The sequence below is a fragment of the Pseudopipra pipra genome, chromosome 7, assembly GCF_036250125.1.
Source record: "Pseudopipra pipra isolate bDixPip1 chromosome 7, bDixPip1.hap1, whole genome shotgun sequence".
Lineage (NCBI taxonomy): Eukaryota > Metazoa > Chordata > Aves > Passeriformes > Pipridae > Pseudopipra > Pseudopipra pipra.
Window position 1 is genome coordinate 37743812 of NC_087555.1, and position 16918 is coordinate 37760729.

The 16918-nt window shown below is 45.2% G+C and overlaps 1 protein-coding gene across 2 annotated transcripts in view; it reads left to right on the forward strand.

Moving 5' to 3' along the window:
* Positions 1-16918, forward strand: part of ACVR2A (activin A receptor type 2A) — a 49426-nt gene that overhangs the window by 20294 nt on the left and 12214 nt on the right. Inside the window, exons 2-5 of one of the 2 annotated variants that reach the window (XM_064661664.1) lie at positions 8946-9153; positions 11049-11158; positions 12091-12245; positions 16566-16589. In XM_064661664.1, the coding sequence (XP_064517734.1) occupies positions 8946-9153; positions 11049-11158; positions 12091-12245; positions 16566-16589 (497 nt within the window). The remainder of the gene's footprint in view (positions 1-8945; positions 9154-11048; positions 11159-12090; positions 12246-16565; positions 16590-16918) is intronic. The other variant, XM_064661665.1, reaches the window with a different exon arrangement.

Genomic DNA, 16918 nt, shown 5'->3' on the forward strand with positions numbered 1-16918 from the left:
CACTCGAATAATAATAAATTTAATCTTCATAAATAATAATAAATAAGTTATTAAATAAACTCAGAAATTAAATACACAACTTTTAAGCCTTTAAAACGTGCCTTCAGTGTCTTCACACTTAGAGATAATCCCAACAATAACCTTGAGTTTCTAAAAAGTGGTTTTGTGCTTTGTTTTGTTGATCAACACCAAATTTATTGTTCCTCAGACATAACCATAAATAAGAATATTTTGGTCTTTTTTTTTTTTTTTCTTAGGTTATTTTTTTTCCCCTAAATTTTACTGGATGTTGGGAGATTAGAAATACAACCCTCCAAATAGTTTTATTTTGGGGAGATCACTCGTAAATTACTAAAATGGAACATTTTAACATTCCTTCTAATGAGGGAAAAGAGAGGTAATTTCATCCCATTCCCCTAAATTTCCAGGTTGAGTTAGAGAATTTCAGAAGCATTTTTCTGGTGGGAAAATAACAGGAGCTTTCATCCACTTCAGAATTTCTTTTGAGAAGACTTTCTGGGCGGATTAATATTTCTTTGGCCATTTTTGGGGGGCCAAAAAGCTCTTGCAGGATTTATTTGGATTTATTCCCCTCACCCTGACCAACAAACCCCCTTAAAAAAGGCTTTTTTCTCCTTTTTTTGCCTCGAGAAAAACATGGAAACTTTGTTTTTAAGTGCTTGTGGGCAGGTAAAAGAAATAAAACCCCCTTTTTTTGAGGGTTGTTTTTGTATTGACTCGATTCTCATGTTCCATCAGAGCTGATTTATTTATCATCTTCTTAAAGTCACTGCTACAAAATTACAGTTAAGAGTGGTCCAAATGCAATTTTAAGTTCCTTTTTCCAGTCAGTTCTTAAACCCCTGATAACAAACACAAGCAGAGTTAAGTTTTAATATGAATTATCCTGACTTTAATCCTGTTTTGCTTTTGAAATGCTTCCTTTTGGGATTTATTCTTTCTTCTAATTGTCAATATCTGGATATAATTAATAATAATATTTTTTTAAAAAGGCCACTGGAAAGCAAAATCTGCTTCATTAGGAACCACAAAGATCAGGAAAAAAAAACAGAGCAGAAAATCAGTTTAATATTGAGGCGCAGGAGGAAGTTGCTTTGTTGTTCCATTGTTTTCATCTTAAATATGTGATGGTTTTAACAGCTTACCAGTCACTTATAGCAGAGTTTTTTCTCCATAAAACCTGACATAATGATGATAAATAAATAGTAATAATGATAAATAATGATAATGATAAATAAAGCTCACTTGGAGCACCTTTAGTGCACAGAAAGGTGATGCTGGGGCTGAAAATAATAAGAATATTTAAATGACTTATGGTGTAAATGTTTCCTGAGGGAAGAAGAGGGGTGAGTGGGGAGCTGGGCAGCCTGGCCAGGGTGTGCCTGCCTTGGGAGCAGAGGGTTGGGCTGGAAACAGGGGGCTTTCCAGCCCCAGAAATGGGATTTTTTACCCTAATCTTCAGATTACAGTCTGGGCAGCAAAATCAGGACTGACCAAATCCACTTCAGGGCACTGCCAGGTTTACTGGAGGGGAAAAGGCAGTTTTGCTGGGGTTTTAAATGTGATCAATACTGATTCCAGACAGGGAGTTGGGAACTGGGTGTAGGAAAGGTTTGGAATTCGATGCCCGCCCGGGAGAAATGGAGTTAAACGGGCACAAAGGTGGAGGCTGTGGAGATGTTTTGCTTCAGCAGCCACAAACACAGCAGGATTTCTGTGCTGACAGGTGTCTCCTCAGGTGTGTGATGCTGCAGCCTGACATTTGGTCCACTTTAGGAATAACTTCCACTTTAGGAATAACTTCCACTTTAGGAATAACTTCCACTCCTCTGGGCCGGTTTCAGCTCTTTTTGGTGGAGCTGCAGCTCAAAAACGTGTCTCAGACCCCGCTCTTGCATCACAACACACCCCTGATATGGGCTGGAAGTGAGGCATCCCATCCTAAAGTGCTTCTGAAGGAGCATTTCCCAGCCAGCAAACCCAGGATTGATGCCACAGAGGTCTTTGGGAATGTCTGACTGGAGTTCCGGCCAACCCCGTGCGAGCGGGAGGAGCTCGGAAGGTCCTGTTGGGATGAGGTGGGGAAGTGAAAAGGAAAATATAAAACCCCCCAGGATCACTGCATGTGAGGATTCAAGATTGAAGCTCACCAGAAATAAGTTGGAGAGCTGGAAGAGGGAGGAGTAGGGAAGGGTTTCCAAGTGAACACCGAAAGGCTGGAATTTTTCAGCGCCCCCTCCGCCCCACCCCGTGTTATCCTGTTTGCCTGCAGCTCCAAGGTAATCCCTGTGTGTGTGTTTACACAAATCTGGAACCTGTCTTTCCCACTGGGGAGCTGCCATCTGGACTGGGGCAGCTGGAGCTTGTCTGGATGTGCTGGGCAGGGATGTGCATCCCCATCCCGGCGCCCGGACAAACCCTCGGCATTCCGGGACTCATCCCGGCGGGTTTGGAGCGAAACAACAGGGCTGATGTAAAAAAAAAGTAAAGAAAAATGTAAAAAACAAGTGAGAAGTAGTTGTAAATATGTTTATGCTGAGAGTAAGCCCAGAAAAAAAGGGCAGCAAAAGGATTTTGCTGTGAAGCAGGAGCTGGCTCGGCACCCGCGGGAGGAGCGGGGAGTGTTTTCGCTCGGCGGTGGCACCGAGTGGGACACGACACCCACGGAGGGATTTGTTGGAGAGCTGAGCTGGAGGCAGCACCACACTGGGCCTGTTGTCTTTTCAACACTTACATAAGGTCCTGGAAGACAGCAAAAGGATGTGTGGTGTGGGGGAAACGTGGAATGCGGAGTTGGATCCCTGCCTCGGAGATGTCTTGCCTGAGTTTGTGTCTCTCCGGGGGTGTGGTTCTGTTTGCTCCTCTGTCAAACTGCTCAACAAAATTTGCATTGGGCCTGAGTGATTTGGAAGGCAAAAGGTGGAATGATTTCTTCTTATTAGCCCGACTGAAATCTTCTGTGAGTGTTTTTGGGGGTCAGGAGGGAATTCCTGATTTCTCCTTATTTATAATAGTGGAATATTGACACTCATCATGTCCAACAGGATTCTGGAGGATGCAGGAGACAAACAGTACAGGAGAAGAGTTGGAAAAAATGTCATTTACTGATCTTGTCTTACTTATAAGGAAATTTGAAAGCAGCTAAAATTCCTATGAAGCTTTTCTGACTTTTTCATTGAATGATTAATATGTTCGAGTTTCCCACCTTCCAGGAGGCTGCAGGAACGTCACACCTTCATTTTAGGGAATTTTAAGTGTTTCATAGTTCGTGGCTGGGGAGTCCCTGCAAAGTTTCACAGTTCCCAACCCCGAGAAAGGATCGTTTCGATCCCAAATACCATCAAAATTCCCAACTGGGTGTCCCTGGGAGCCACTTCCCACGTGTGGGGAGCCGGAGCACCGCAGGATTCCAGTTGTTCTGGGACTCAGATCAGAGGAACAGCAGTGACAGGTATCTGAGATCATTCCTGGGAAACTCCCTGCCAGGCCTCAAAATAGAAACTGTGTTGGTTGCCACCACCAGCCTGAGAGTCATCCCTGGAAAGGATTCACTCTTCCCATGGAGACCCTCAGGTCGTTTGGTTGGGCTCTAATTGGGTGCCTTGAATGCTCTTTTTTAGTTCAGTGACAGCATTCCAAGGTTCCCTGTGGGAATGGTGTCATTCAGTGTGCCATGGGAAAGCATCCCTGGCTCCCAGAGCAGGTGGAGGTGGATGGAGGGAGAAGGACAAACACCATTCAGACACTTTGACACTCAAAATTCTGCTTTATTTTTGGCTCTATTAACCAGCCTATGGAAATCAGCTGGAAAATGCCAAAATGGCAAAATAGCTCCTGAAGAATTAACTGGGTCTCTGGTGTTTTATCCTCCTGGACACTCAGGGTGCAGCAGAACCCCAGTTTGACACTTTTCATATCAAAAACTGAGTCGTTTTGATTCTTTTTGTTCCGGGAAAAGCAGGATGATCCCAACTGGGAACTGTCTGTTGTAGCTTTAATGCCTCTTTGGCCCTGTTCTCTTTTTTCCCCAACATCTGAGTGTGTGGGATTTAAACCTTTCTGGTGACTTTGTGTTCCTAATTGTGATCATTTTAATCACTTTGACCCCTTCTCTGTCGTGCTGGGGGGGGACATTTGCCCAGCACATACAAGGCAAGTGCAGCCCCAAGGCTGGGCTCCAAAACACACCATTTTTAGGGGCTTCCAAGCTTTTTCCCCCCCCTGCAGGAGTCCCCAGGCAGCAGCTGAGAGGGTTTTTTGTGCTCTGTGCTGCTCACACCTTGCAGTGACAGCAGGGGCAGGTTTGAACTTGAAAACATCAGCCCCTGTTCTGGTGTGTCCCCTTGAAGCTGGGAAGTGTGAAAAATAACACTTCACTCCAAGCTTCTGGAGATTCCCAGAGGATGACAAGCTTTATCTTGCCATTCCTGGCACCTTCATTTCTCCCCAAATATCACCCTGACCCTCTTTCTCCCGTTTTCTGCCACGTTGTTGCTTTGCTCTTGAAGTGGTTCTGGAAAACTCGGGCACCGGAGCTCGGGGGTTTTCCCACTTCCTTAAATCCAGGCTTAAATAAGACACTCGGAAGCACAAGGCAGAAAATGGAATTTCTCTACAAAATCCTGTTAGAACATTATTAATTTGTGCCAGCAACAGGACAGACTGGGAGGGACTGTGAGGGGGGAACACATGGCAACAGTAATTCCAGCTTTTTTTTGCCTTCAACAAGAGGACCAGGCACTGGCAGGACAAGGGGAACACTCACTGTATTTTTTTTAAATAAAACCAAGATATATCCTTATATGTAAAATAACATAATCAAGAGTTTAGACTCTAAACATCATTTAAAGTCAGAGCAGCTGACTCTAAAAATCCTTTTCCACACTGTGAGTCCAGAAGACCCATTCAGAGTAGAAAAAAGTGGATTTTCAAGTTACTGTCCATCCAGCAAACCAGGGGCTGCTGGTTTTTAACAATCCAAGTATTCTTCTCTCTTTCCTCCCTCTTCCCTCTGTCTTATTTCCTGTTGTAGTTCCCATCTCCCTCCATGGTTCCCACTCTTATTTAGGAACCTTTGCTCTTAAGACTTGGGGTGGTGCCTTTAGGCACCTCATCCTTCAGTTTTCCAGCTCTGGATTCTTCCTCTGGAAAGCTCTTTTTCCACAAGTGTTATCTCAGCTCCAGGGTTTCATCCTCCCATGGGCAGGCACATCCAGGCACGTTTTGGCAACGTGTGAACTGCAAGAAAATTGAAATATTTTCTAATTATATGATGAGATACCTAAGCAAATATGGATTTCCTGGTGTCCCCCCACTGTAATCCTGGAGAATAATGTATATTCTGTGCTCTACAGAACTCTGCACTAAAGCTTCCAAGTTCCCTGTAGGATGCATGTTGAGGTGCAAAACTCATTGATTTTTAAATCCTATTTTTAGGAAAAGAAATCAGGTTAATCTTTACATTTTGCAGTGTGGCAGCAGTGCAGGTGATTTGTTACTTCACTGCTTTGTTTCTCTTTTTTTCCCCCATTCTTGCCTCTCCTGAGTTATTTGCTGCTGGGCTGGGATTTAATGAATGTCCTTTGGCTCAGCTCATGGGAAGTGCAGTCCTTGGGTGACCTGGGAGCTTTGAGAGTGGTGAGAATAGCACTAATATTAACCTAAAAAAATCAACAAAATAAGTTTGGGGACGTGGAAAACCAGGACAGAAAAGTGCTTTCTGTTGGAGCCTTTATTAGCTTGGAAATAACTCCTTTATTTTCCCTCTGAGGAACATTCCCCCTGGGGGTTATCAGAAAAAAATAGGGAATGCTAAAATCTTTCTTCCTGCTCGTGGAAACATCAAAGCTGGGCCTTTTTAGTCTGTATTTGTATCTGTCTTCAGATGGATTTGTGGGGTTAGAAAGTGTTTGAGATCAGCGTGGAAACAACCAGAAAAACACAGATGGACAACTTGCCAAAGGTACCTGTGCTGCTGCAGCTGAAGGGGTTTTTTTTCCTAGGTGTTATTTCTATTTATGCTGCTTTTCCTGCTCTTTCTGTTCCTCCAGAACAGCCTGTAACAACTCAGATATTTTAGAGCGTGGCCTGTGTTAAATAACTCCCAGTGTCCAGGCCCTGTGGTGCTTCAGGCCACTCACAGACTGCTCCACTCCTTGGATTTGGGTGCAAAATCAACCTCAAACATAACACAGTTCCAGCAACCAGACTGAACTTCACCCTTTAATTCTTTTATGGAGAGTAAATTTTCTAGGGAATAGCAAAAAGAAAATAAAAATGTCCCTTAGTGTCACACGAGTATTTCTGCATCAGTGCTTAGGATAGAATGAAGTTCAAGTGCAAAGTGCTGGGCTTGTCTGGGTGGGTTGTGCAGCCCTGAAATACAGATTATTATTATTATTGTCATTATTATTATTATTGTTGTACAGTGATGACTCCTCCTAGATGGAAAAAATGTTTCTGGTTCTGTCCAGACGAGCTGCCAGAGCAGTGTTTGGGGGAGTGGGAGTGCGACGTGGGGGAAAGGGAGGATGTGTTTGTGTTGAAGTTTCCTCTGGAAATCAGGGAGTTTGGTGTTATCAGGTCTCAGACATTTTATTTCCAGCCTGAGGAAAACCATCCCTGCATCACAGACCCCAGTGCTTGTGTTGCTCAGTGTCAGGTTTACCAAAGAAAGTAAATGGAGATGATAAACTCCCAGAAGTTTCTGCTTTCCTTTTTTTCCCCCCTCTGGGTGTAACGTAGAGGTGTCTTAACAGACGATTCCTGTTCCATCCAGTGCCTTTTCCCAGCAATCCCTCCCTCAATGGAGGCCGTGTTAGTCCTCAGGAGCAACAGAGGTGTGCAGATATTCCAGGGTTTGTCCCTTTTTAATTAAAAGAACTGCCTGGATTATTGTCCAGCCATTCCCATAGTCCTTCTGCTTGGCAAATGGGAGCCAGTCCTTGCAGTTGCTCCTGAGGTGAGGTTTTCCAGGCTGCCCATGTGCCCTGTGTTGGGATTGCTGCCTGCCCTGCTCCCGATTCCGGGGGATCCCCAATGCCAGTTCAGGAGTTCAGCTGATTTGCTTCCCTGCTTTTCTTCCCTGCTGCAGCTGTCCTGGATGGACAAGTGTGAGGGATAGAGCAGCCCTGGATAACACACAGATCAACTGGGATCTAAACTCCCTGATGTGCTCCAATGTCCTTTGCTTTCCCAGTTTGTTTCCTCCCAGGCTTTTCCATCCATGGACACTCCGGAGCTTCGCTCGTGGCTTCTTTGAGCAGCAACACTCTGCCTTTAGGGATCCAGGAATTGGTTTCCTGAGGACCTGACGATTCCATGGGCACTCAGGATGGGTGCAGGAGTTTCCTTATGGACCTGCTATGCCCAATAAATTTCCTGTGTTGGAAGTGCCAGCTGCCCTTCTCCCCTGGGAGCTCTGGCCCTGTGCAGGGGGTGGCAGAGCTGGTTGGAGCAGATGGGCTCAGGGCTTCTTTGTGTGCTTCCCCTTCTCCTCTTCCCTTCCTTCCCCCACATTCCTGCTTTTCCTCTCTGAGTGATTAATCCAGGATTGTGCAGTTTAGCCTGGCCAGACCTACTGCAAATGCCTGTCCAGGTGGGAAACTGCAGACAGATCCAAGGTCACTAAACCAACAGTTGGAACAGTGGGATGGGCTGAAGTGATTCAGAGCATTCATGGATAAAAAAAATCATGGATAGGAAGACCTGGCTATAAAAATAACACAGATAAGGAGAATATTTGGGCAAAGCTAATTCTACTGGAGTTTCTGCATTTCCTAAAACTCAGCTTGTCCGTGGCCCTCTTGGCAGCGGGAGAGAGGGAATAATGGCACGTGTGAGAGAAATCCAGGACTTCTGCTTTATTGCACTGACAGACCCAAATTGGGCAATCTGGTGCCTCAGCTGTTCCTTGCCAGGGCTGGGAGTTGTAAAGGTCAGACCATGGCAATGCAGGGAATGGGCTGGGGAATGGGATGGGGCACATGCAGTGGCACCAGCTGGCTGGGCCCCGCTCCCGGGGCACATCCAGGATCCTGCCACTGCCTATTTTGGGAATGCCTCAGTGCCAGGTTTGGGGAGGATGCTCAGCTGACATCCCAGGCTGCAGCAGCTCTCAGGTGGGAATCATTCCCGTTCTCCTCAGAGAGAGTGGGGCTGGTTTTCCGTGCTTTTAATACAGGTGGAGCTCCCGTGGGTGTTCCCAACGCGCTCTTGGCAGCATCTGACAGACAAAAACAGGAATACAAGGCACTTCTTCCTCCCTTCTGCTGCTTTGTGACACTTCTGCCTCCTAACAGCCTTTGCAGAAACCAGGCTGGTGCTTCAGATCACACTGGGAAGTTCTCCCCACTTGGGGGGGGCCTCACACAGAATCCCAAAATAGTTTGGGATGGAATGGACCTTAAAGCCCGTCCCATTCCATCCACCCTCCACGGTGCTCCTGTTTGCTGTAATTTGTCAGTGAATCAATTGAATTTGTCATTTAAAAGGCAAAACTAAGTTCCCAGTTTCACAAACCTTTATTTTGAAGCATCCTGGGATGTGGGCTGACCCCATCTTTGGGTTTCCAAGACGTGCTCGCCACCTTTTTGGCTCGTGCACCAAAACTGCCTTTTGGTAAATTCTCCTGGCCAAAGCACCTGCTTTTGGCTGATATTTTAATTAAACCTTCGCTGTTCAGTGTTTTAAATTTCCTCTGCTGCTGCTGCTGCTCAGGGAGAAGCATTGTGCCACGACTCATCCTTCATTTTATTCCAAACTTGCAGAGAAAGTTGTGCAAGGTTTGACTCGACAGAAGCTCTTTGTCCCTTGGGGTGGTTGTTAACTTGACATTAAAAACAGGGAGAACTTGGATTTTTGTGCACCCTGGGTTGGTTTTATCCCTCAAACCCCAGTTCACAGTGGTTCACTTCCCATTCCAGGTGCCATCCTCGGCAGGTCAGAGACCCAGGAGTGCATCTACTACAACGCCAACTGGGAGAAGGATAAAACCAACCGGAGCGGGATCGAGCCTTGTTACGGGGACAAAGATAAGAGGAGACACTGCTTTGCCACGTGGAAGAACATTTCTGGCTCCATTGAGATCGTGAAGCAGGGCTGCTGGCTGGATGACATCAACTGCTATGACAGGTGAGGCAGTTTCCCTCGGAATTGGGAATTTATTTGGGATTTTCAACCTTTCTGCCCCATTTCTGCATCGTCCCCCCTGCAAACGGTGCTTGAGACAGGAGATAACACACAGTCTGTGAATAATTGTCTTTTATAGAGCTTATAATTATCTTATATATGAATAATTATATGTGAATAATTATGTTATATATGGATGATTATGTTATATCTGAATGATATAACTTAGCTGCCCTTTGTTTTTACACATTTGCATTTAGGGACCAGATTTCACCTCAGTACTTTATCTTGTTTGCTGACTACTGTGTTTTACCTTCTTTTATTTCCTTACTGTCTATTAGAAACCCCCAGGTATTTAATTTATGCTTCTTTAGGCCATTAATAATAGATTTGCTAATGCCTTGCTATTGCCCAAATCATGGAAACACAGTTATTGCACCCAGAATGCAAAATTCTAGAGGTTCTTTTTTTTTTACCAGACTTTTCCAAACAATTTGGAGTAGGAAAACCAGCACTTTGTGGCTGCAGTTCACCAAATCATGGAAGTGTTTTGCCACTTCATTAAAAAGCTCAGGAGACACTGAATATTCTAAATTTTCCAGTCATTCTTTTAATAACAGATGGTCCTGCAAGTCCCCACGAGCAGGAACAGCAGGACTTGGGGTTTGTTGGATCCTGGCTGAATAAAGGTCATGACTCTCTTAAGAAATGGCATTTACAGTTTTTAAACTACAATAGTGGGTTTATTGGGCCAGAACCACTCATTGTTTGGAAAGGGAGAGAATTAAGAAATAAATGCACTGTGGATCTTCATTAAAAAATATTTAGAAATTATTGCAGCAATATTTTAGGGACGTTTTCCTTTGGGTTTCCTGAGTTGTTGAGTTGTTAGAAGAAATCCTTGCAGTCATTTCTCCCAAATCCAGTTGCCCCCCACCCCAGGATGTTTTTTTTTAAAAAATCCTGAGATTAAATTGTCCCTTGAGCCAAGAAAAGGAAATGGAAGAAGAAATAAAATGCGGGAAAGATGGTGAGGAAATAGTTGGGAACTGAGTAAGAGTCTGTGTGTGCTCATTAATTAAGCTGTGCTAATAACACACACTGACTGCTGTGTTTGTCCAGAACATCCCAAATCTTATCTCTGCAGTGGTTTCACTGGACAGGGAGTCGTGGAATGATGAACTCCAAACAGCAGCACATGGAGAACATCAAAGAGAAAATGTTCCCTGCAATCACAGCACACTGAAGCTGCAGGGGCTGGTGCTGTGAAACAACCCTAAGTTTTGAAGATGAGCCCAAAACTTCCTTGACAGTCTTCAGCTGTATTTAAAATCCTCAGCTGTATCTGGATTTTCAGATTCCCTTCCTGCTCTGAGGTTGGGTCCTGCCTGGTCCTTATTTCTCCTCCCAAACTTGAATAGTTTCACCTTATTTGTTACTAAAACTCCTTTCCTGCAGTTAATCCATGGAGTGGAACAAGTCCTGTCTCTGAGCAGGGGGGATTGTACAAATTTTTCTCTTTTTTTTGCTAAAAATACAATAAAATTCCAAAGTTCTCCTTCCCACTTATCCCCAACCCTACAACCCTGTGCTGGGGTTAAAGCACCCCTTTAAATCCAGATTTCTGCTCTTCAGCCTCCTGTGCTGGTTTGCTTTAACTCTGCCCCAAAACCAGCAAACCCACGCTGCTTCTGTTCTAACAACATTTCACTGCAACCTCAAACACCAACCTTTAAACTGATTTAAATCACCCAGCTGCTTTTTGGGGGCTGTGTCATCCCGGACCATTCGACACCGAAGTTTTAAAGACGAGAACACAGATTTTTTTTTTTTTTTTCCTTAAACAACCTCCTCCCCCAGATGGAACTGGATCAATGTTTCCCTGTTCCCTTTCCCAGGAATGATTGCATCGAGAAGAAGGACAGCCCTGAGGTGTTTTTCTGTTGCTGTGAGGGCAACATGTGCAACGAGCGCTTCTTCTACTTCCCGGAGATGGAGGTGACCCAGCGTAAGTTCCTGGGATACTCTGGGGGAGGGATGTTCCATACTGTGCCTGGGCGGGGGGATGAGGCTTTTCCCAGCATCCTGGGATGGTTTTCCTGCAGGAATAAAGGGTTTCCTGCAGCGGTAAAGCTCTGTGTGCTCACAGAAAGATTCTTCCACTTTGAAAAAGGTTCTTCCCCTGAAGCGATTAAAAGATACTCCAGCTCTTTTCCAAGGGTGAGAAGGAAGGATAATCTGAAATAATTGTCTGTTTTAGATAGAGGAGTTGCTGTCAAATCTTACCTTAATTGTATAGTTAAGCTGCTGTAAGTGTCTATAAATTGTTGGGCTAAAAGCTGTATCATCCCTGCTCCTTCCCTTCAAACAATCCTTTTTAAACTACTTGGAACTCTGCAAATTAACACATTAACCTCTAAAAAGGGGGACAGAATTTCCTCCCGGGTCACAAATCAAATCCAACAGCCAGGCTTAACACACAATTGTTAAAAAAACCCATAAGCAAGAGATGATTTTTCTTGCCTGTCTTCTTCCAGTGGGGAATCTAATCTTTGCTGGAGAAGTGAGTAATGTCACCGACTGAGCCGAAAGCAGCAAATGTCTCGTGCACCAAATAGCCAGAGGAAGTTGTTTATGAAATGAAACAACGTTTTCTGGGAGATTAAAATAGCCTTTGTGGAGCCAGGAGATATTGTTGTCATGTCTGTCAGTGATCCTGCCAAGGCAAGGGCTGACATTCTCCTTCCCTCCCGTGAAACCCCCTTCGCCCGGGGGGCTGCGTTTCCACGCTTTCCAAAAAATGCTGCCTTTATCAGGAGGTGTTAGTTGAATATTTTATGGTCTGCTGGGTGATCAGGGGTTGTCAGGAAACCAGGCTGATGGGTGTTTGAGCTCTAGGGGGGTTTGTTTATTAAAAGCTGTGTCCTCTTTTCCCCGCAGCCACTTCCAACCCCGTGACCCCGAAGCCCCCTCTGTTCAACACCCTGCTGTATTCCTTGGTGCCTATCATGGGAATTGCAGTGATTGTGCTCTTTTCCTTCTGGATGTACAGACACCACAAGCTGGCCTATCCCCCAGTGCTGGTGCCCACCCAGGTAAGGCCCTGCTTCAGGATTTTGGGGTTTTTTTTAATGGCAAAACCGTTCCCTGAGGAGGATCTGTCGTGGCTGAGTCTCCACCTCCCTGGTTCAGAGCTGCCAGCGCTTGCTCTCCCCAAAAGCAGAAAATTAAGCTTTACTTCAACAGCCTTCTCCCATTAATTACTTTTTTATGGACATATAAGTAACTTCTTCGTGTTTTTTGGGATGGAGGGAACTGAAAACAAGGCTTTAGGTGACCAAGACACCGTGAGGGGCTGCTCAGGTGCTCAAGGCTGAGCTTAAAGCTGAGGTTAAAACTGGAGCTGCTAATTCATCTTGGCAACTTGAGGGGAATAGAAGACAGTACCTAGCACATGATGAGCTGTTTTTGAGGAATTGTGGAACTGGGAAACAGGTGCAGTTGAAGGGAATGGTAAGAAAACCTTCAGTTCAGTAATTGCAGGGTTCAGCTCAGCTCGTGGCCTTACTGCCATTCCCCTCTTCTTCTCCTCTTGCTTCTTTATGTATTTTCTGTTTGGCCTTGAAACATTTCACTTTTAGCGGTGTTTGCCTTTTATTTTGTCTCAGGGTGTTTCAGTTTTAGTGGTGTTTGTGTTTTATTTAAAACACTGTGAGATTGTGGGCTCCAGATTTGGGTGTGAACTGGCCGTGCTGCACCCAAACCCAGGCCTTTTTGGGGGAGTTCCTGCTGCTGGGAGGTGGAATCCAGCTGATTCTGGAGGTGGAATTACTGTTAGTACTGGAATTCCTCTTCCTTCAGTTACATCTGGAGATTCAGCTGAGATCAGGAGGCTTTTATGGAAAGAGTTAACACAGGAAATCATTGAGAGCAGAGCAGGAAAAATGAAGGAAAAGTGGAAATGGAGAAAGAAATGACTTGGATTTTTGCAGTGGGAATCACCTCGAGCCTCCTAACTCAGTGCAGCGACCAGAATACACATCCTCTCATAACTGCTGATGCTATTTATGATCAAATCAAGTGAAAACACGTGTTATTTTGGGCAGGGTTGCATTTAGAAGGGCCGGGTGTCCGTGCTCCGTGTTTCCAGTGCTGCCGCTCTTCTGGAGGCTTTTCCAGGAGCCAGGATTGGCTGTGCCTGCTCAATCAGTTGTTTTGGTTTCACTTGCACGGTAATAGATCAGACAAATTTGGGGACAGGCAGTGGCCATATGTTGTTGCCAAGTGACAAGCACATAATTTCGGGAGGGAAGTCTGTTTGCTGTCCGTGAGGAGCCGAGCGCAGCTCCTCGCTCTCCCCGCAAGCTGTCGGCAGAATTACCTCAGCCCGCCCAGATTTTGATGGATTTGGGACTTTCCATCTCCCCTGTAGGATCAGCTCCCTGAGTGCTAATTGTGGGGATAGTTTCAGCCTGGGATTTCCTCCCTGAGGGAATCAAGTCGTGGGGGAAGGGGCGGGAAAGCGAGCGAGGGTTAAATACGGGATCGCGAGAACTGTGAGATTCTCCCTCCTTTTCCTGCAGTTCTCTTGGTACAGGATGGACACCCAAATTTTTAATAAGCAGGGTAATCACCTGCTCTGTCCATGCCCAGACTGTGCCTGTTGGGATCAGTGTGTGTTGGTGCCCGGGCTGGTTGTGGTGTGGCAGCATTTGCTGCTCCTGCGGTGAACAGACATTAAGGGCTGATGTGGAAAGGCAGGAAAAGCTCCTCCTGCCTGAAGAACTAAATGAAATCATTATGTAAATCAAAGGTATAAAGCATCCCCCACTTTCCATCTGATTACAGCTGGTTGGAGCAGGAGACACAGGAAGTGGGAAGAGAGGGAAAAGTATTAGTAACTTTATAACCACTGCAGATTCATGCAATTAATAGATTAACTATTAATATTACATTTAATAACTAGGGCAGGAGCAGAGTTTGGAGGCAAATGGATTGGGTTTGTAGTGTTTGTGTAGCAGTGGATGGGTCAGATGTACAGCAGACATTCCCTGGAAAACAGGGATTGGAGTGAAAGATAAAGGGCATTTAGTCTTGGCTTTACCTCCTCCTGTGCTCCCACTGTGCTGTGTGGGGAACTGTCCACTTAAAGCTGAATAATTCCCTAAAACCTGTCACTTTTTACCTTCTCCAAAGAGTTATTAACAAATCCATCTGTAAAACACTTTGAAAGAACTGTTTTATCTTCTTATTTACGTTTGATTTAATCACACAGCAAGCACACGTTCATTGTCTGATAAAATTCCCCCCTCCCCCCAAAAAAAAGGATTAGGAATGTCTTGCTGGATCACACAGTTGCTTTTTAGTTTGCTTTGGGTTGTTTTTAAAATTGGAGTCATCTGTTGAGAGGGTTGCAAAGGGGCTTTACAGGTTCACAGAACCTTCATAACATGTCTTAGTGATTTTTGTGAAACATTTGAACTCACTTGGGTCATCTCCTGGAGACACCCAGCTTTTTATTCCCTAAATTAACTCTAGATCCACCAGATGCACTTAAAATTTCTGGGATGATCTTTATCCCTCTGCCTCACTGGGAAAACCACAGGAGAAAGAAAGAAGTTAAATCAGATGTTCAGGTTTTCCCCATTTTGGTCTCCCAGCCACGGTTTTTTCTTGTTCTTGTTCCAGGTATTTTATTAGATAAAACCATATCAGATAAAAACATTTTAACCCTGGAGAAGTGCAAGGGAAGAGGGGTTTTTACAAGGATTTAGTCCTGGATGTGCAGTGGGTGAACAGCTTAAAACTTGAGTCCTTTTTTTTCCCTGATAGAATCCGAGGGCTGTTCCAAGCAGTAAAAACAAATCCAGACTTCAAACGGTCTTCCCCTGAATGGGAACCTGAAGGGAACTTCTTAATTAAAGCACAATTAAAATTAAAAACCAGTTTTAAAAGTGTTTCTGTGGTGAACTTCAGGTCACTCCGGGCTTTTGCATTGATTCAAGCAGAGCATTGTTGTTGCAAACTCCGTGTTTGCCTCAGTCCTGGCTTAGTGAAAGGTTTAATTTTGGGATTGGGCCTGTCAGAGTGGAGGGAGGAGGTGTGGATCCACCTGAGAAATCTGGATTTGGGACAGAAGGTTTAAATGAGCATAAATTTATCCTTTAAAAACACCCCTCTGTGTGTCTGATTTCCCAGTGTCTGGGGGGAGCTGCTCCAGTGGGAAGTTTAGGAGGGGACTCACTTCCCAGAGCTTCATTTTTGCAGTTTGTTCTTCTGCTCAGAGCAAAATGTTAGAATTCAGACTTTTCTTTTTGCTTATTCCTGAGGGATCCACATCTTCCTCAGGAGCTGGAGAACTTCCATAGTGGATAGGAATGAAAAAGGGGCTCCACCCTCGGCGTGGGTGTTGTGCTGACTGACAGCAGGAGGGGGGATCCTGGTGGATCCCACTGCTCCCAGAATCTGGGAATGGTTTGGGTTGGAAGGGACCTTAAAGATCGTTTAGTTCCAGGGAGACAGGGACACCTCCCACTAGCCCAGGTTGCTCCAAGGCCCATCCAGACTGGCCTGGGACACTTCCAGGGATCCAGGGGCAGCCACAGCTTCTCTGGGCAACCTGGGCCAGGGCCTCTCCAGGACAAAACTGAGGAGCAGGATCAGAGGTGTCTCTGCTGAGGTGACACTGAGGTGACACTGAGGTTATTCAGTCAAAATAAATTAAATTAAAATGGTCTTTAATTTTCAGTGCTCTGGGAGGTGAGTTTGGGATGAGTTTTGTTGCACAGTCTGTAAATTCCTGTTGGAAAGGACCTTTCACGTCGGGCTGTGTGTTGGGATGAGTGTTGGGATGTGTGTTGGGATGAGTGTTGGGATGTGTTGGGATGAGTGTTGGGATGTCTGTTGGACTGTGTGTTCCCCTTCCCGACTCCCAGTTGAGTAGAGTTCTCTACAACACTCAGCGATGGAGCCCAAATCTGAGAGTTCTAAAATTCCCGATTGACTCCGACATTCCCAGCAAAGTGCCGGGAATTCCGGTGGTGCGGCGCTGCCCCCTCGTGGGCACTGGGGGCATTGCAGGGAACGCCTTCCCATCCCTTTGGAAGTTTAATTCCCGGCGTATTTGAGTCCACTTTGTAACACCTGGAATGGACATTTCGGGCTCTAATTATCGACTAACTCAGCTAATTGTCCGTGTAACAACCCTGCTCTCCCCGTTTTCTTTGCTCACATATCACTGCTGGATTCTTTTAATTCTAATTTTGAACGATATTACTGCTACAAGACAATTCCCCCCCCCACGAATCCTGTTGTTAATTCACCACTAACCGACTTTATCTCCTATAATCTGCTTTTTCCTGCCGTTCTGGGTGCAAACAGTAACTTCTCTTGCCTTGTTCTCTCCTCTCTCCAAGCATGCCTTTCATATAATGATCGAGGTAAGAGCCTCTCTTTGTGTTTGGGGACGTTTTGTGTTCATAAATGTCACTTAGGAGAAAGTGGAGTGGTTTAGGTTGGAGTAATATTTAAATAAATATTTTCCTGGAAGGAATTGTCAGAGTTCCTTCAGTCTCCACTCACTGTTTGGCTTCAGATTATCCCAGTCAGGGAAGTGCTTTTGATGGATTTGTGTTCCGTGTTCCTTAAGCTCCTCTCTGACCTCCAGACCCATTTTTGAGGGTGCTTTAGGAAACCTTATTCCTGGAAGTCATTCCTTCTTTCAGGAATATTCTCCCCGTGTGACTCATTCCAAGGGAAAGGGCGGGAA